General features: G+C 43.0%; 1 protein-coding gene across 3 annotated transcripts in view; it reads left to right on the top strand.

Moving 5' to 3' along the window:
* Positions 1 to 20,870, top strand: part of IGF1R (insulin like growth factor 1 receptor) — a 291,232-nt gene that overhangs the window by 207,874 nt on the left and 62,488 nt on the right. For all 3 annotated transcript variants that reach the window (XM_012764522.2, XM_012764524.2, XM_076004800.1), the window contains exon 3: positions 16,705 to 17,017. In XM_012764522.2, coding sequence (XP_012619976.1) covers positions 16,705 to 17,017 — 313 coding nt within the window. The remainder of the gene's footprint in view (positions 1 to 16,704; positions 17,018 to 20,870) is intronic.

The raw sequence follows: 20,870 nt of genomic DNA, 5'->3' as shown, positions 1-20,870 counted from the left end.
AGCACTGAGCTGGGCGTGGTGGCTCAAGCCAAATAGTCTTAGCTACTTGGGAGACTGAGGCAGGAGGAATGATGGTTGAGGCCAGGAGTTTGAAATTAGCCTGGGTGATACAGTGAGACCCTGTTTCTAAATTTCTTTAAAAAAGAAAAAAAGCCCTGAAAAACCAGAATTAGAAAGCCAGGCTAATCTGAAAATTATAATGTTTGTATTTATTTGAGCAGAAGTGAAATTTGAAATATCTTAGAATCCTGTCTTTTGGTTTTTTAGGTTATAAACTTACTTCTTTCTTACCCTAGAGTCCATGTTCTTCTTGAATCTTTGCACAGCCCGCTGTCCCATGCACTCTTTCCAAAACAGAGGATGAACTTTAGCATCTCAGAATTTTAAACACAACTCTCCCTAAAACCAATTTTTTAAAAAGTAGACAGACAGACAGACATTACTTGGGCCCTTAAAAATGTGGCCAAGCTGGCATGTAAGTGGGCGTAGGCAGTTTCTAAATTGTTGCTTTAAATTTTGCCAGCGTTGCTTCTGGACTGGTTGTTTTGCTTGCTTTTTAATATATTTTTGACACTATTTATATGCAAAGAAATGCTACCTCATGCAGTCATGTCACTCCTCGCTGAGGGCAAACCAAGGCTGTCAAGGGGCCACCTTGAGGATGTGCACCCAGTGGGAGAGGTGGGACAAATGACAATGCCAGTGGCTGGTAAGAGTTTTTACAGAGTATCTCACAAGGCTTACTGATGTGTATTATACATGACCTGAGACACAGCGACGTTTTCCACTTTTTCCCATTTTTTCTTTTTCTGTATCTTCAGTGATGCTTCCCTCAAAAGTATTTCTAATTAAGTTTAAGGACCAAGTTAAAGATTTATCTTTAGGCAAACAGGTTTGTATTCTTGATGTCTATCCTTGTCCAGTGTAAAGATACAGAAGGGAAACCCTATAAAAGGAAACAAGATCACTGGCTGCTTTCTCTTGGCAGTTTGAGATGTGTACTAATGTGCAGATTGTTTCTACTCATCAAAAAAGCAAAACGTCTTACATAGGAGCAAAAGCATGTGTCCACTGTACCTCTGCTCCTGTGTGCACCCTAAGACTTGAAAATGAGCCAGAATTTGAAAATATTGGATTGGGATGTTATTTCTTAAAGCACCTGGCTAATTTAATATAAAGTGTTTACACTTCATTTTTCTGGCAGTGGGTTTTCTGTGTAGGTGGTAGAAGATTTCCTGTAAGTTTTGCAAGTTCCAGGGCAAAGAGAGTTGCAATATGTACCCTCTGTGGTCACGGCAACAGGAAAGGCAATTTCTTAACCTGCAGCTGTTACCATGCTTGTAGGTGGATGCTGGATACTACTACAGAGCGTGTCTTTTCAACCTCCAAACTGTTGCAAGTTCACAAGTATGTTAATGAAAATGAATAAGAATGGCATTTTTAGGAATCCCAAAAATTGATTCTCGGAGGTCGATAATCTTTTCCCTAAATGTGTGCTCCAGTTGGAATTGCTGCCTACAAATACCTCGTGGGTGAAACGGATATTTCGAGCATGACTGAGCTTATTAAGAGCCCTGCGGCGCTTCCTCTACCGGGGTTTAGAAATTTCAAAGGATGGGGCTAGAGGGAGGGAGGAATTATGGGCATGCGATGTGGAGAGGGCAGGAGGATGGAAGTAACAGGTTCAACGTGTGGCTTCTGTGCCCCTGCAGAGCCCCTGTGTGGGGCGAGAATGGTAATTTAGGAAGAGCAGGTCTTTCCATCTGTGAAGCAGGAGGAAAAGTGGATGTGAGGGAAAGTTTAGGTGCTGTTTATTTATTTAGATGGGAGTAAAGGGAGTGTAATTGGGGGGAAGAAATATATGTAATAGGTGTTACTTAAACTGGGAGAAGTGTGTTTGTGGGGTGAGAGACAAGCGCAGTTGGGGGAAAATGCATTCAATAAGCAGTTTGAGAATTGGAAAATGGGGGAAGGGGACATCCATTTCAAAATTTCCAACAGTATTAAAGGAAGCTTGTGGGTTTATCAAGAGGAGTCATGTGCTTTAAAAGTTAAGAAGTGCTGCGCTTTTCAGGGAAGTAGGGGGGCTGGGGACATCATGATGTAACAGGAGCCCTAGGCTCAGGGCTGGATACCTGAGTACTCAGTCCAACTCTCGTGAGTGGTGTGACTTCCATGGCTTTGGTTCTCTTGGGCTTCACTTTCTTCATCTGCCAAATGAAGACGTTCAACTGGATGTTGAGTTCTTGGGTTGCTTTCAACTCCAGAATTGGATGACTCCTTCCTTTGGGCATTCATCTCATGTCAGAGATGCGCCCTGGCTCCAGCTCTGCAGTGAAGCAGAACAAAGTGATGCTGCCCAGACTGGGGGTGGGATGCGGGCCTTAGGTGAGAGGTCCTCCTGTATGAATGGGGAAACTAAGAAGCCTTTCTCTTCTTCAGAGCACTCCATTTAACAAGCATTGCAGAGTCTGGCTCTTGCTGCAGTGTACAAACGCTGACTTCAGCCTTTACCCTGGGTTTCAGGTCACACTGATTGTTTGCAAAACATGTTCTTTTTTTTTGTCACTTGCCAGTAGTTGTTCTCCCTGTGAGTAAAACACAAACTCATCCTGAGGGATATTGCAGGCCAATTTCTAGCGTTGAGGCTTCCGCACTCTGGCCTCCCTGGGCCCTCTGCTCCGGATAAGGATGCTCCAGGATCTCAGGAGACAGCAGTTGTTTTGACATGAATTTCAAGGAAGTTGCCATTATACATAGCTTCTTTCTTTGAAGAAGAAGAAATGATGGCTCTTTAACATTTTCAGATTCTTGTTTTGGGGTTATTCAAGTCCAGAATTTTGGATAAGATTTTTGAAGAAGAGATTTATGCTTGAGATCCTTTCTTCCTTTCTTCTTTTCTTTCTTTCGTTCTTTCTTTTCTTTTTTAAGTGACTTGACCAGTTTGGGCTCTTACAGTGTTCAGGGAAAGGGTTAAGAAATTGATTTGGGAAGCACAGTCATGTGCTCTACAAGTTACTGTCTACTGATCCCTTCATTTAGCAAGTAAACCTTACACATTCTTGTGGTATGCAAAATATGTGGATTCATGGGCTCAGTTATTGGGCTTGAGTACAGTTTTACCTCTTTATGTTTATGAATTTTATGTGCAAATTGCTTCAGTCTTCAGACCAGGGATGGAATGAAAGAATGATCCTTGAATGTGGTTTTCATGTGTGGAGCTTCATTTATGCTTTGCATTGTATATAGCTGCCCTGCTTGTTTTGTTTTTATAAAGTTACCCTAAGTGTTAAGTTCCTTCATTTTTCAAAGCAGATTCCTTTGAACCTTGAAAATCAGGCTGTAGGATATATCAGATAATGTTTGGGAATCAATTAAAAGATGAGGATGTGGGGCGAGGCGAAGGCTCCCCAAACAGAAAGAGGGGAGACACCCACTTTTATCTTCCAGCACCATGCTGAGACTTTCCCTGGGTGACCTCCTCAGTCTGGCCCGTAGTGCTCAGGTAGTTTGCCAAGGTTACAGGACGAGTGATAGGCTTTATATTCACAGTGTCTAAAGGGAAAAACTTTGTGTTTTCCGCCCTACTTGTTAGTAACAGTAGGCTTTGTCACATTTTGCTTCATGTCCTGCTCTCCTAGAACCCTAAGGTGATGTTGGATGGGCTTGTGGCAATGTAACTCACCTTGTAGTTGGAATGATAGTCTGGAAGGAACTGATTACCTAAGATCAGGAAACGATACTTGCTATTTAATGATTCAGAGATCAAATAAAAATTTACTCTCAGATGTTTCCTAATTAATTGGAAAAGCAGACGGTACTTGGAAGACCATCTCCATTGGGCATTTACAACTGAAACTCACTCTTTCAAGTAGCATTTTACTCATGGGATGCCTGTGTTGGCTGTTCAGTTGAACGCAGTTTTACCTGTCATTTACAAAAATGCAAAAAACTCAACTATTAGGGTAGAAAAAAGAGAGAGTCTTGCACTTTGAAATCTTCAGTCAACCTTTCCAAAGTATAGAGTCAGATTTTTTCCCTAGTTGAAACTGAGGAAATGGTAGTTGCCAATATGATTGGGTTTGTTCTGCCAAGATAGGATTTGAGCATTTTTAATGCATTCTGGCAAGGTTGGTGCATTTCGATCAAGTGCGCTGCCCCACCTCCACCACCTCCATGACCCACAAAAATAAAAACTAAGAGAAATAAAATGAGCCAACAGAATTCTGTGGGAATGGCAAGTGTTTTGTTTTTGTTTTTAGTAGTAGTCTTTGCAAGGACATTCCAGAGATGATAGTTTTACATCTGTATGTTTTTCCAAGGCACTTTTGAATCACCAGATCGATTAAATATGAGTTTTATATATTTTTGCAGGTGGGAGTGTTCCATGGTCTAGTTCTCCCCTGCCCCCAAAAAACCTGGTTCTTGTAGGGCTAATGTAGTAATTCTGTTAACTGGAATGCATGATTATCTGGGGTACCCTGTTCCTCTGTACATTCTGGATAACAGAATTTACTTTGAAAATCTAGTTGATCTTTTATGATTTCTACACAGTAGTAAAAGCACTTTAACTTCAGGAGTTGGGGCCAGCAATCAGATTTGATAATGGAAAAGAATAATGTGACATGTCAGCATAGCATATGCTCTAAAACATTGACAAGTCCAAAAGTGTGCCATCGAAGGACAGACAACCAGAGAAGCTAGAAAGGTAAGAAATGAACAGGCTTACAGGTTATGATCTGTAGCTATTGCTATCTATGCTCCTGAGAGAGACTGACTGACTCACACATTTTATTTCCAAGCCACCTAAAACAGTTTTTTTCAGGGCACAATGCTATGTTTAAAAAGCATTTACTTCTTTGAGAGCTCAAGTTTAAATATACGGTACAAACTTAAAATCCAAGGAAGAAAATGGACCCAAGACATTAAGAGATAGTTAACTCAAGAGACAACATGCAAATAGCCAAGAGATAGTAGAAAAAAATAATCCAACTTCACAATAGCCGCAGAATTGAGATGACATTAGGAAAGAAAGAAAAATGGTACTATGAGCCATTTCCTCCTTGTTTTTATAAAGAGTAGCCACTCTTACAACTGTGGCATATCTGTGGTCTAGCATATTCATTCTAGAATATGCTGTGGTCTCTAGAAGCGTTTTTCCAGAGAGGATTTTTCATGTGATTTTGTAGAATTGTGAGGTCATCGAATAGGTGTTGTAGCCTCCCTAAGGAGGCAGCTTTGGAGGAGCCGTTTGTATTCATGTATTCAGCACCTGTGAAGAGGCTTCACGATGTTGCATATACATGTACAGGTGGGCACATAAAAATCTAAATTCCATAGATACTGTAAAGATCTACCTCCACAGGTACCTCGTACATTTATCATAGTTTCCTGGGACATAGTTCTGCTGCTGTTGACAAAATTTTATCCAAAACATTGTATACTGTTCTCTAAATGGTAGTTTCCCTGGAAGTAGCTGTGTTCAGTTTAGTCATTTAAGTTATGTAGACATAAATGTTTGCATGTGTGGAAAGGGGCGTTTGCATATGTTGTTAAAGCAATGAGCTTTTTGGACTAACAATTCCTACCAAAATAAATAGGAAGAAGTGATGTTTGTATGTGGCTGTATAGCAGTGTGCGTCTAAGGGTCCGTGCAATCGACAGTGTATCAGTAACATTGATACTTCAGTCAACACCAGTAAGGCATGTAATTGCCCAGAAACGGGCCCTAACACCGGTTTTAAGAGGTGCAGCCAAAACCACAAAGCTGGAGGCCTCTCCCTCTGAGCTTGGCTTCCACTTGGTCGAAACAGCCCCCAATGTGTCCCTGCGGGACACAGGCCTGCCTTGTTAGGAAATCAGCAACATTTAGGAGCCCACAATACCTCACATAACTCTGTGTACAGTAACAGAGAGTGGAAATAGGGCTGTAAGCACGAACAACCAGACAAGTTATAAATATAGAATACTCTCTCAATTCCACTTTAGTTAGTCATGGAGGGACAGTGTGAGCTTTATAAACTTATAAGGAATATACAAACAGTACCAAATTTAAAATAACTTGGAGTAATTTTTAAGTGTGTGAAAAGAATATTTTTTCCACCCTGTCCATTTAAGCATCTGTGACAGGCAGTATTAGGTGATGGGTGTCTTTATGTACTCACGCCTGTTGCTCACGGCGCTGGGGGAGAGATGCCAGCCTCACCCGTTCTGTAGCCATTTCTCTCTTATTTACAAAACACTCAAAAAAAAAAAAAAGGTGGAGGGAGATGGGATGCGAGTTGTGTGAGAGAGACACTCTGTGTTTTCGTGTGTGAAGAAACCTGACCCACACTGACCTCAGCACAAGATGCCAAGGCAGAGTCCATCCAGCCTGGACACCACAGTGTTGACTGCCCTTGTCCTTGATTATTTTTTCCCCATTAAAACTTGTCTCTCCAAAATTTGCATATAGACTTTGAATATGAGTTTAGAAGAAAGAATTTTGGACAACTTGAAAGTATACTAGAATTTTTTTTTTTAAGAGTATTCTCTGTTTTTTTAAAAAAAATACAGTGATAGTCTGGGCATGGTGGCTCACGCCTGCAATCCTAGCACTCTAGGAGGCCGAGGCGGGAGGATCGCTTGAGCTCAGGAGTTTGAGACCAGCCTGAGCAGGAGTAAGACCCCATCTCTATTAAAAATAGAAAAAAAAAATAACCAGGCAGTATAACTCATCTGTAGTCCCGGCTACCGGGAAGTCTGAGGCAGGGGGATCACTTGAGCCCAGGAGTTGGAGGTTGCGGTGAGCTGTGATGACACCACTGCTCTCTAGCTGGGGTGACAGAGCGAGACTGTCTCAAAAAGAAAAACAGAAAACAACAGTGATACTAGAAGGGACAGAAGGTCAAATTCTCCCCACACCCTTCTTAATATTGGACTTTATTTCTTTTCTTTTCCTTTACTGCCATCTAAGGAGACTCCATGATCCAGCATCAAGTTCATTTGCCAGACATTTCTTTCCAGATTAAGCTCACTCATATATTTTATTCTCCATCATGGGAACAGGTAGCATGCTGACTTTGAGCAGAGAAAAGAGACACAGTTGGTGACCATTCTCCTACAGATCGGATGGTTTATAACTCTTTTTTCCTGATATTAAAGAATGGCACAGTTTAGCCATTTTGATAGAGTTATCAAGTCCTTCTTTTAGACTAAATCTAGAATGCAGAAAGATTCTGAGGTCTGAATGGGCCTCTCTCTACTTACCTATGACCAGTGTACCTGTAATTTTATTACTGTACATTCATAGAAAGGCTTACAGGGCTAATTTTCCCATGATATAAATCACGAAAGTTAAAATTTACAAATGAAAATAAAAAGGAATGGAGTGCTGATACATGCCACACCAGAGATGAGCCTTAAAAACATGCTAAGTAAAGCCAGTCACAAAAGACCACCCGTTGTCTGATTCCATTCGTATGAAATGTCCACAATAGGCAAATCTACAGAGACAGCAAGTAGATTAGGGGTTGCCTAGGGAAATGGGATGGGATGGCTAATGGGTATAGGATTTTTCTTTGGGGTGGTAAAAATATTCTAAGATTAATTGTGGTGGTGTTTACACAACTCTGTGAATATACTAAAAAGCTATTAGACTGTACACTTTAAATGGATGAATTAGATGGTATGTGAATTATATCTCAATAAAGCTGTTATAAAAAATATATGAGGGAAGAATAAAAAATCATATAACCCATAGTAACCAAAACTAGTGGCTCAGCTAGGGAAGATTCCTGAGCCACCTGCTGTTTTCAGCCTTTGGTGTTAATTCTTTGCATCGATGGCTTCTCTGTCTTAGGAAACTCTTAAAATCCTATTTAATAGTGATGCTATTTATAGCTTTCCTCCTTCTGGTTTCTTGGTTGCCCTTTTTGCTGTGTTTGTTTGTTTTCTTGTTTTCACAATACCCTGCCCAGCATTGCTTGTTGGTTCCTGAGACTTAAATGATCCAATGGGCATTGTCAGTAAGCGATTATTTCTTTTGCTTATTAATTAAATATTCACAGATACATTCAGCAGCCAAACCGTGTGGCTTGCCTTCTGTTCTAGACAGTGGCAGTCTACTTGGAGCCTGGATATTTCTGTAAGCCTTGATTATATGCTTGACCAAGGTGAAGGCACAAAACTGAGTTTTCTCTTCTCCATGACAGAGTTTTCTGTCTTGCTGAGCTATATAAATTGATGAAGAGGAGAATGAACTGTTGTTATCTAATCTCATTAGTAAGACTTGTTTGGGTGGAACCGGCTCTGAGGGTCATTGGGTCTTCCTGGGTCTTGTTGGCCTGGTTTCCTGATAGTCATTTATACATAGTTACATTTGCACTGTAGAATGTGCCTTAGTAACGAAGTGCCTTCCATGAGAGGAGCTGCTGCTTCAGTGTTGCACCTTAGCAGTGAACCTTGCTGATAACCCTGACAAGACTCAGCCTTGCAGATTTGTGCTGAAAAAAATGTCCTTGAGAATTCCATTCGCTGTAAGTCAATAAATAAAGAAAGCTTACTGGGTACATGTTATCTCCTTAGTATCATGTTATCTCCTGGATGCTGGACCATTTTCCAGAGTGTTATGTTTCCTGGCTTTTGTCCTTCAGACTAAATGGTACACCTCAGGGGGGAGAAAAGTGTACTGGGACTTGTGATCTATTTCTTCCTGATGGATACATGCTTAAAAAGACAAGTAGCATGAGAGGAACTTTCATAGCCCTTTCCTTTTAGACATTAGGGACATGCTGAAACAATGTGTCACCATGGAACATTATAGGTGAGGAGGGTCTGAGTTTGAAGCCCAGGTTTGCAATGTAACAGCTCAGTGTCCTTGGAGAAGTTATTTAATCTCTCAGTGCCTGCATTTGAATGAGGATAATGATACTGCCCCCTTGTGATTATTAGGGGTATTAAATCAAAAATAGTAATGCATAGAAGATGCTTAATGTATTGTAGGCACATACTCCGTGGATACTAACTAATACTCCGTGGATATTAACTTTCAATTGATAAAAAATCCTGTATTCAAACTCATGATATAAATCGCATTTATATCGGGGAAGACTTAAATAGTCACTGTGGGAAAAAAAAAAGACCTAAGAATTTCAGGTGACTAGAAGCTCAGAATGAGCCGGCCAAGTATGATGCTGTTAATTATTTTATAAGATCACACAGAGAGACTCCAAGCAAGCTGGTTTGGGCATGGAAGAGCACTGCGGGTCTTTTAGTTTCGTCCTATTCCACACTGTTCAAACTACTTGTGTATTGTTACGACAGGTTAGGGCATGTTAAGGAGTAATGGTGTTCATGTATGTTGCGTGAGCCGTGACTGACTTAGGCACTCGAAGGGAGGCTGTGATCATCATGTTAGAATATTTGAGTCTGAGTAATCGAGAGTCTGACCTGCACGAGAAAGCACCCACCTGCCCTGTGTAGCAGACACCTGAGTGGTGGCTGGGAATTGTGCCTTATAGGAAAGTACCCTTTTTGTGAGGCTCAATAGAATTCTGCAGATATATTCTTATTGTTACTTAGACTTGTGCTTTGTGTGTCTGTTGGGGATGCCTGAGAATCTGTCCTGGGTCCCCTGGGCATCCTCAGACCTCCCCACCACTGCACCCACAGTCCCCCATCTGTCCATCGGCTTACTGTACCCCATAAGATTCCCAGCTCAGACCACACCTGACTGTAGCTGTACAACTGCATGCTGGGCATTACTCAGATGTGTACACAAAAACGGTACATCCCAGACTAAGCTGATCTTTCTCTACCCCTCAAAAGAAAACTTCTACACACTTTTCCAAATTATCTGAAATGTATCTTGAATCTACCCTGCTTTTACCCATCTGCACTGCTGTCCCCTTGATCTGGGCCACTGTCACTAAAATGCACATCTGATCATGTGGCTCCTGCTTAAAATAGTCCCTTTCTACTTAAGAGTAGTCCAAACTTCTGTTGGTGAGTTAAAAGGCCATTCCAGGCTCTCTCTGCCTTGGGGCTCACCATCTTTCCTCCTGTCTCCCCCACCCCTCCACCCCCAGGGGCTCCATCCTTCAGTCCTGCTGAGGTTTTCTTTGTTACATTTGATTCTCTCAGCCCACACTCCCTGTCAGCTCTGCCAAACACCCGTGTACACCTGCTAGCTCCTACTCATTTTTCAAGCTTTGGCCTAGAAGTCCCTTCCCCTGGCAAGCAGTCCTGATCTGCCTTTTGCTTGCTACTGGCCCATGCTCCCACTGCTTGTCCTCAGGGTATGGATCGGAGAGGGCTGGGCTGTGTCCCTGCACCTACCACATCTTCAGGGCTTAGCCGAAGGCCTGACTGGTAAGGTCAGGAGCCTTTCTCATTCCTTCACCTGAGCTAAGTGCTCTCAGGAGGAGAATGCCAGCACCCTTGGGTGGACTTCTCATAGAGCTGAGGTGGGGCACTGCACACCAATTGACCCAGCTAGAGCCCCTCCCTTGCCCTGTTCTCCTCTTCCTTTTCTTTCCCTCCCCATGGTGTCTGACAGTCACTTCCTTTCCTGGCAAGGCAAGAGAATCATAAAATTTCTCTGGACCATGTGTCTTCCTGATGCACTTTGGAGGTTAAAATTCACTCTCCTAAAGTTAGTAGCCATTGATCTTTATGCATAGGCTACATGTCTATTAGGAAAGATGTCCCTCTTTTTATATGGAGCAGTGATGTGTCACTTAGGGCAACCCAGAAATAGCTAAGATGTCTCTAAACTGCTCCGTATTTTGGTTCAGAAGCTTTACCTTATTTGAACATCCAGGGACTATTTCTATCCTTTAGATATTATTTGGGGTAAAATTGTTTGCATTGTAAAATATTGTGTGGCCAAGTGGCTCCTCTTTCATTTTTTTGTTCCTTGTGAAGAGGTCGAGTCTTCCATCTTTTTTTCTAGCTGAGCAATTTATCATCATAGGTTTTTAAAAATGGTTTCTCTGAGCTAAAGATTGTTATTTTCTGGTAAGAACAAAAACAAGGGGATTTAAAAAAAAACAACTAGAATGATTTTAATAAATACAAGGACTCAGGGGAGGGAGAGAGTTAAAGGCTGATGTGTATGACTTTTTCCCTCTCCCCCAAAAATGAAGAGAATGAGCTTTTAAACGCAGTGCCTCATTTTTATGTGATTGTGACCCTGAACCAATCATTTTAGTGGTTGATGTGGGACATGTTGTTAGCTTTTCCAACAGTTTAGATAGGCTTTTGTTTTTATTGTTGGTCATTGCAAGAATTCCAAGGAAGAGAAAGATCTCATGGGCAAAATCAATTTGCTTTTTCCTCCGCATATTTGTAAGTTTATGGCAGCTTCCATTTTCCTCTTATTTTTAAAAGTTAAAATGTCTTTAATCACACTGGGTGTGCTTCTTATTTGTGGAAGCCAGGGAAGAGGTTCCCTTCCTTTCCCCTGTAGCACCGTAATTGGAAATTTGGTTACTGTACTAAATTTTTAGTTTTGGCGCTCCCATGGAGCAGCCATCCATCTGCTGGCGAGACACACTGCCCGGGCTTTTCAAGAAATCCCTTAATAGTCCTGAACACTAATAATATTTATATACATTGAGATGAGACAAAATTTACAGCAGGCTTCTGGGGCTGGCTCCAGGACTCTCTAATCCCAGACTTCCTCGTGTTCTCCTGCCTGCCTCCCAGCGTCCTTGTAGGTTGTGTTTCACCAAGGGGAACGCTGGCATCCGTCCCCGGAATGACACTTATTTATGGAGTTTGTACTCTAGCAAGCAAGTCGCCTCTCCTTTTGACCTTCTCCTCCTGTCCGCATCCTGCCCTGTTTTTATTCCCCCACAGGTATTAGATGAGTGTTTTTGCATAGTTTACATCATTCGACATACAGAAACCCCTTGGTTTGTGAGCCCTTGAAGAGAGACTGTTCTGTCTATAAAGAAAATGATTTTACTTAGTTTGCTTCACTGAAGTTCCTTCTGAAATAGCTCCCACCACTGAAACAAACCCAACTTCCCCAGCCTGTTGCGTTGGTTGTGGCAGGAACTCCTGACTGTGCTGTTCCATGTAACTAACCCCTTTGGGGGGTCTCAGTGGCCCATGCTCAGTCATGCTGTTTCCAATGGAATGGGGGATGGAAATACAAAACATGTCTACAGGTACTTTGTCAAGTAATTTTTTTTTTCTTTATCATCCTGGAAAAGCCTGACATTGACATTTAGGAATAACTTATTGCAGGCAAGAATAGGGGGACATTTTTCTGTTCTTTTAAATGCTTTGCAGTTTTTACTACTGCATTAATAGCTATTTGATCTTGCTGTCTATTACTCATTGTATATAGCAGTTTCTTTAAATTTTAAGTGAGGAAAGTGGGTTTCTGCAAGTAGATATTGGTCTAGTAGTAGATATTGGTCTAGTAGTAGATATTGGTTAGTCTCTGAGGATGATGGTAAGAGTCTTAATCAGTTTTCCCTTCTTCCAGTGACAAAGTATGTTGGTGGCAGTGGCTGAAAAGCAGCCTCCAGGGACATTAGTGCTCCCAGTGGGGTATACGCTTAACACTGTTGGTACATGTGACAAGAGAGCCTGTGAGCATCATTTCTATAGCTACTTTATTGAACCCCACGGACCAATCATAGCATGTGAACTTTGTGGGAACAACATTAACAAGTCTGCAGGTCTCCTCTCTTCTAGCCTGATCCCTCTTTTTACAGCTCTGCCTTCTCCAATCATCATACCCACTACACTGAGGCAAGATGATTCTTCTTCTTGGCTTTTTTTTTTTGAGAAGTATTCGGTTGCCTGGGCTGGAATGTAGTGGCCTCATTATAGTTCACTACCACCTAAAACTCCTAGGCCCAAGTGATCCTCCTGCCTCAGCCTCCTGAGTAGCAGGGACTACAGGCATGCATCACCATGCCAGGCTAATTTTTAAAATTTTTTGTAGAGTTGGGATCTCACTGTGTTGTCTAGACTGGTCTCAAATTCCTGTGCTCAAGTGATCCTCCCACAGTAGCCTCCCAAAGTGCTGAGATTAGAGGTGTGAGCCACTGTGCCCAGCCCCAATTTTCAATGTTTCTTTAGGTCTTGAACCTTGAAGTGACCTCCATGATGGATATATTTAAAATTAAACAGTCATCTAAGCTATCCGATGGTTAGGTATCTTCAAGTGGGAGATTTGATGATTGAGTGAGTATGTGTGTGTGTTTACTGCAACTATCTAGGCTTATACATTCAAATTCATATTATCCTCTTCATGATAATCACCTTGGTAGAAAGGATATGTATCCCAACATGTTAAATGCTCCTACAACATATACTTTTTTGGTGTGATCAGAAATAGTTAACTGTTTGTTATTTGTTGGGTAGATTAGTTTTTGGAAATAGCCAGAAGTCACTGAGAGCCAGTCCAGGTGAACAAAATGACACAAACCAACAAAGAACAGTTTAAATAATTTTAATAATTTAATATAATATGTCAGAGTAAAAATATACATATTTTTAAATAATTTTATTTTTTCCAACTCAAAAAGTAGGAAATGTATAATGCAAACCAGATTTTATATTTTGTTGATTTATACTCGATTTACAAGTAAGACTAATGGCCCATAGAGTGTGATCATGACAACACTGTTATGGAAATAAATACCAGTTCATCTATTTGAGATGTGCACTGTGGATCTGTGGTTATTAAACCCTGATTTCACTTAACTTCAGCATGGAGGGGCTTAGGGAAGATGGTTTCTAATATCCTGTGGTCCCCTGGGCTCAGACACTGCTCATCCACCCAAGTTCCAGGACTTGAGATTGTCCACCAGACATACTGACTTCTGCGTGAGCTAACAAAATTAGGATGTGCAAAGAAGTTAATATTATCACTTATCTTTCATATGATACAAGCAGATGAAAATGTTTCTAAAGCCATTTTGTAAACCTGAATGGTATCATCTTTACTATATGTATAGGTTTAATCATTTCCGAAATAAAGCATTTCTGCACACTAAAGCTTTTAAGGAGTTTTGAGGAATGAACATATTTGAAATGCAGAATGAGCAGAGCATAATGCCTTTTTTTTTTTTAATTTATATTTTTTTGAGACAGGGTCTTACTCTGTCACCTGAGCTAGAGTGCAGTGGTGTCATCATAGCTCATTACAACCTCAAACTACTGGGCTTGAGCTATCCTCCTGCCTCAGCCTCCCAAGTAGCTGGGATTACAGGCACATGCCACCCCGCCCTGCTAAGTTTTCTATTTTTTGTAGAGAAACGGGGTTGTGCTCTTACTTAGGCTGGTCTCAAACGCCTGACCTCAAGCAATCCTCCCACCTGGACCTTCCAAAGTGCTAGGATTACAGGCATGAGCCACTGCACCTGGCCTCCTGATGCCTTTTAAAGTACTAATAAAAACTGTATTATTCATGCAGGGCTTTCACATGGTCACCTGCACCTCAGGTAACCTTCTAATGTGGGCATGATCACCCTCATTTTCCAGATGAGAAAAGAGAGGATCAAGGTCACAGAAGGGAGCTAACGACTTGTCCCAGAACAAGCAAGGAGTACACAGGAGAGACTGCACTTTAAACCTGTCTACTCTCTGCAGATCTAACGTGGGGAGTGAAAGGTGGTCTTACTAATAACGTAACAGGAAAATAAACTATCAAACAGAAAGTAAGAGAAATAAACTCACAGCACATAATTTCCCCTTTGGTGGTGGTGGGGAACCTCACAACCACCCCCTTTGTTGTGTTTAATTAAAACACCTGTGGTCTAACTCAAAGGGCTGGGAGCTGCACTCCAGCTCTCTGCCTCAGTTCCTGCAAGAAACACATTTCAAGGACTCAGATAAGCCTGCCTCACAGAGAAAAGGAAAAAAAAAAGAGAGAAAAAACAAACACTGCAGCTCCACAGCTGCTCCTGTGAACAGTCTGTTAAAGCGGAGGGGAAGAAAGCCATTAGAACACCAGCCGCTTTTTCTTAGCTGCCTGGCATTTTCACTCCGTTCTCCATGCGCCCTGGCCACTCCATCTTCTCTCTCTCCCTCTCCCTCTTCTCTCTCTCTCCCTCTTCTCTCTCCCTCTTCTCTACTTCTCTCTCTCCCTCTCTCTCCCTCTTCTCTACTTCTTCTCTCTCTCCCTCTTCTCTCTCCCTCTTCTCTACTTCTTCTCTCTCTCCCTCTCTCTCCCTCTTCTCTCCCTCCCTCTTCTCTCTCTCTCTCCCTTTCCCTCTTCTCTACTTCTTCTCTCTCTCCCTCTCTCTCCCTCTTCTCTCCCTCCCTCTTCTCTCTCTCCCTCCCTCTCCCTCTTCTCTACTTCTTCTCTCTCTCCCTCTCTCTCCCTCTTCTCTACTTCTTCTCTCTCTCCCTCTCTCTCCCTCTTCTCTCCCTCCCTCTTCTCTCTCTCTCTCCCTTTCCCTCTCTCCCTCTTCTCTCTCTCCCTCTTCTCTCTCCCTCTCTCTCCCTCTTTTCTCTCCCTCTCTCTCCCTCTTTTCTCTCTCCCTCTTTCTCCCTTCCTCTTCTCTCTCTCCCTCTTCTCTCTCTCCCTCTTCTCTCTCCCTCTCTCTTCCTATTCTCTCTCCCTCTCTCTCCCTCCCTCTTCTCTCCCTCTCTCTCCCTCCCTCTCTCTCTTCTCTCTCCCTCTCCCCCTCTCTCTCCCTCTTCTCTCCCCCTCTCTCTCCCTATTCTCTCTCCCTCTCCCTCCCTCTTCTCTCCCTCCCTCTTCTCTCTCTTCCTCTCTCTCTCTTCTCTCTCCCTCTCTCTCCCTCTTCTCTCTCCCTCTCTCTTCCTATTCTCTCTCCCTCTCTCTTCTCTCCCTCTCTCTCCCTCCCTCTCTCTCTTCTCTCTCCCTCTCCCCCTCTCTCTCCCTATTCTCTCTCCCTCTCCCTCCCTCTTCTCTCCCTCCCTCTTCTCTCTCTTCCTCTCTCTCTCTTCTCTCTCCCTCTCTCTCTCTTCTCTCTCCCTCTTCTCTCTCTTCTCTCTCTCTTCTCTCTCCCTCTCTCTCTCTTCTCTCCCTCCCTCTCTCTCCCTCTTCTCTCTCTTCTCTCTCTCTTCTCTCTCCCTCTCTCTCCCTCCCTCTTCTCTCCCTCCCTCTTCTCTTCCTCTCTCTCTCTTCTCTCCCTCCCTCTCTCTCCCTCTTCCTCCCTCCCTCTTCTCTCCCTCCCTCTTCTCTCTCTCCCTCTCTCTCTCTTCTCTCTCCCTCTCTCTCCCTCTTCTCTCTCTTCTCTCTCTCTTCTCTCTCCCTCTCTCTCTCTCTTCTCTCTCTCCCTCTCTTCTCTCCCTCCCTCTCTCTCCCTCTTCTCTCTCTCTCTACCTCTTCTCTTTCTCTTTCCCTCTCTCTCTTCCTCTTCTCTCTCTCCCTTTTCTCCCCCTTCCCTCTTCTCTCTCTCTCCCTCTTCTCTCTCTCCCTCTCTCTTCTCTCTTTCTCTCTCTCTCTAGTAAACTTTGCACTTCTTTCTATCCTAAACACTGTGTGAGAATTCTTTCTCCAACCACCGCGAGCACCTAGTAATTTTCCATCTTTTCAGGGTGAAAGGACAGCGATTGTGGAGGGAGGGGGGTTTCGTGGAGGGTCTTGCTTTGCCCCCCCACCCCACTGATGGACGTGGTGGTGGTGGTGGAGGCGGGGGATCACCCAGAAATTTGCCAGCCAGGCCTGGAGGAAGCCGTGCAGCCCTCGCCCACCTCACCGTGTCCTTTCCCCCTCTGTCCCCACAGTGTGCCCGAGCACGTGCGGGAAGCGGGCGTGCACCGAGAACAGCGAGTGCTGCCACCCCGAGTGCCTGGGCAGCTGCAGCGCGCCCGACAACGCCACGGCCTGCGTGGCCTGCCGCCACTACTACTACGCCGGCGTCTGCGTGCCCGCCTGCCCGCCCGGCACCTACCGGTTTGAGGGCTGGCGCTGCGTAGACCGCGACTTCTGCGCCAACATCCCCAGCGCCGAGAGCAGCGACTCGGAGGGCTTCGTGATCCACGACGGCGAGTGCATGCAGGAGTGCCCCTCGGGCTTCATCCGCAATGGCACGCAGAGGTCAGTGGCGTTCACACGTGCTCCCCAGGGAACGGAAAGGTGCAGACTGTCAGTTGTTCCATCAGGGTGGGGCTGTCAAGAGATTAACCAGATTAACCGAGATGGGTCCATCCGAGAGGACTGGCCTAACTTAAATTTTTGCTGAGATCCAGGAGCAATTGACATAGTCCCCGCGCCCCCCCCCCCCCAGTTTGCTTTATGTTTTGTTTTTAAAGTGTCCTACCTGGCCATTTGAAATTAAGTACCTGGCTTGCTGGCTGAGGTGCCCAGAGATCAGGATCTCTCTGTTCACTTGCTGAGCTGCCCTAAAGGTACAGGGGACCCTACAGTTTTAGATTTTCCACATCTGGGTGCTGCTAGCCCAGGGAAGTCTTTGGAAGTGCAAAAGGGAAGACAAAACAAGCCCCCACCACCATCCTAAAAGCCAGCAAGCAGCCCCCAAACATCCCTTAGTGCCTGCGTAGGCCCTGTGCCCAAACCAGCAGCAGGTGACAGTAACTGCTGTGTTTACCATCAGCATCTTCTTCTCCCCTTTTCACCTCAACCCTCTGTCAGCTTCTTTCTATCCCTCACTTTCCTTCCTGCACTTTGAGGCTTCACTTGGGAAACAGAGTTGTTCCTTATAACAAATGTCGTTTCTTTTTTTTTTTTTTTGAGACAGAGTCTCGCTTGTTGCCCAGGCTAGAGTGAGTGCCGTGGCGTCAGCCTAGCTCACAGCAACCTCAAACTCCTGGGCTCAAGCAATCCTGCTGCCTCAGCCTCCCGAGTAGCTGGGACTACAGGCATGCGCCACCATGCCCCGCTAATTTTATATATATATTAGTTGGCCAATTAATTTCTTTCTATTTATAGTAGAGACGGGGTCTCGCTCTTGCTCAGGCTGGTTTCGAACTCCTGACCTCGAGCAATCCGCCCGCCTCAGCCTCCCAGAGTGCTAGGATTACAGGCGTGAGCCACCGCGCCCGGCTACAAATGTCGTTTCTTACAACAAACTTTTGTGGGTGCAGACTGGACCTCGGTAGATTGGGTATTGGGTTTATGTTTTTGAAAATGAGATACCTAACATTGTTACAAAATGTAGGGACTGTAACTATGGAAGCAAAAAGAACATTGTAGATTTGGGATTGCTATTTCCTCTCCTGGAGCAGGACAAAGAACTTTTAGGAAAGTTCTGTCATCATGGGCCAAATGCCTCCTCCATGGTTAGCACCAGGGGACCTGTACATTTCTGGGTTTTTCAAAATAAAGCTATTCTACAAATATACCATAAGAAAAGTAAACATTAATTTTGAATATAATTTTTGCTGCAATTCATTTCTATAAGCTCCATCAAGCAAATGTTCATAAAAGGGGTTCTTTTTCTAGTGTAATATGTGAAGATGTTGCTCCTACTATAAGCTTACCGTCAAAGATAAAACTCATTTTTTTATTAGATGTAGAGCAAGTTTCTGCCTCTTATAATTTCTATAACCATTACAATAGTAAAAAGAAAAATATTACTCAAAAATTTAAAAATTATAAATGGGTTGAGGACTCCAGTGAGCCACGAAGTATTCATATTCCACCCAAAATAAGTCTACCACATCTTACATTTTATTGGTAGCCTTAGCATGTAAAGGGTTTTTATCAGTGCAGATCTTGGGCCCAGGGGCAGTACCTGGAAGCAAGTTGAGGCTCAGCCACAATTCAGACGTCACCTTCCTTCTGGGGGTGCAAGCAAGGAAAGGGTAGCTTGCCCATAAACTCAGTGTGATGTCATCTTTGTCATGTGAAATGTAATCAGAACACTTCTTTAAAAAAAATTCTTTAAATGCTAGATGATTCCCAAACAATGTAACAGAGGTATTTGGTTCAGATTTTTCTGTTTGAATAAAATATGGTAAGAAATTTAACATGCACTTTTAATTTATCCCAGAGAGATGAAAACTTACATCCACACAGAAATATGTACAGCATTGTTCATGGTAGCTTTCTTGGTAAAAGCCACAAACTGGAAACAACTCATATGTCCTGTAATAGGTAATTGGTTAAACAAACTGTGGTAGATTAATGCCATGGAATATTACACAGCAATAAAAAGGAACAAACCATGGAAATACACAGCAACTTGCATGAATCTCCAGGACATTATGCTGTGTGAAAAATGCCAATCTCTAAAGGTCATACACTGTATAATTCCATTTATATAGCATTCTCAAAATGACAAAATTGTAGAGACAGAAAACAGATTATTGGTCATGAGGAGTTAGGAATATTGGGGGCTGGAATTGGGGAAAGTGACTATGAACTGGTAGCACCAGGGAGATCTTGATGGTGATGGAATAGTTATGTATCTTCATTGTGGTGGTGATTACACAAATCTACACAAGTGTTAAGGTGCTCTAAAACTACAGGCACCTTGTACCAGTGTTAATTTCCTGGTTTTGATATTACATTATTATGTAAGACCTAGAATCCATTGTAGGAAATTGAATGAAGGGTACACAGGACCTCTCTGTGCTATTTTTGCACCTTTCTGTGACTCTATAATTATTTCAAAATAATTGTTTTTAAAAGGTAGGGTAGGGGATTATATGGTCTGTAGGTAAATTAGAAAAAACAGAAGACAAAAAAAAGTGCTGAGAGGTCACTCCACAGGTTAGAAATAAGAGTGTTGAATATGATGTGGAGGGAGGAAGACTCTCCCCCTCTTTGGGTAGGTCCAGTTCCTACGAGACCCTTTGGAGATCTGGAACACTGTTCATCCAACATGAAATAAGAAATACTAGAGAATTTTGTTTACCCATAATCTTTTAAACAAAATAAAACCCTGCATCCTTGGTCTTAGATACGAAATAACGGTCTGGGGTGGGGGAAAGGGACTTTAATAAAAAGAGCTATAACTTACACTGTTTTTCTTGAATGTTTTTGTTTCATGAAGTTTAAAATATCATTTAAGAATAACAACATACATATAATGGCTCTCTAACTTAACCATCCTGTTACACACACATCCGGTAAGGTTGTATCATTTATCTTGTTTGGAAATCAACCCAACTTTCTGACCCTTGTTCTGTATATAGTTACAGATTCCAAGGGTTCAGCTGCTAGATTAGCCTTTTGTCTGCTATTTCCTAAATAATGGTAGATAAGCAGGAAAAGTGCCAGTCTTACTCATCCCTGACTCTTGGTGGTTTGTGGCACATTCAGGATAGCATTTGAAATAGGAGCTCATGATAAAGTAATGGAAATTCCTTTTATTGTATGTGTAGCACAAACAACATTTGGATCAATTTACAAGTTTCTGCAAAACACTGTCAAGAAATAATTTCATTTGTGCTTTAGCAAGAAAATGACAGATCTGTGTGCTATATCACATCACATGCCTTTTGGAATTCCTCCCTGGGCACTGCTGAGACAGTGACTGCAGGAGTTGGACTCCTGTTACTGGCAGAGACACTGCAGTTCCTTTGCTGTCCCCGTCAACTCTCTCAGCTACTCCTCCAAGAGCACAGGCAAGGGCCACGACATCAGAGAGAGGGTCTGTTCTCCTTTGTAGCCCCCAGAGCTGCTTTTCTGTGGTGCTGTCTCTCCCACATGGAGCCAGCTGGGTCACCAGTCAACAGCCTATGATACACACGTGCCTCGAGGATGTGTCATGTGTATTGTCTGGAAATAAGCAACATGATTTTCCTTTGTAGGCACTTTGTCCTTGTAGCTGCGATTTGAGTGGCTTATCCTGGGTGGGCTTGGTGATGAGATACCATGTGACCACTTGATCGCTTAAAAATATTTGCGTTTTTAAATGCGTGCTGTAATATTAATAGCTAAAAAGCATATCCTTATAGATTTTTAATGCAAGGAGACAGAGTCA

This window comes from Microcebus murinus, chromosome 7 (genome assembly GCF_040939455.1).
Source record: "Microcebus murinus isolate Inina chromosome 7, M.murinus_Inina_mat1.0, whole genome shotgun sequence".
Classification (NCBI taxonomy): Eukaryota; Metazoa; Chordata; class Mammalia; order Primates; family Cheirogaleidae; genus Microcebus; species Microcebus murinus.
Note: the sequence above shows the minus strand (reverse complement) of the source record. Positions and strands in the feature narration are given on the sequence as shown.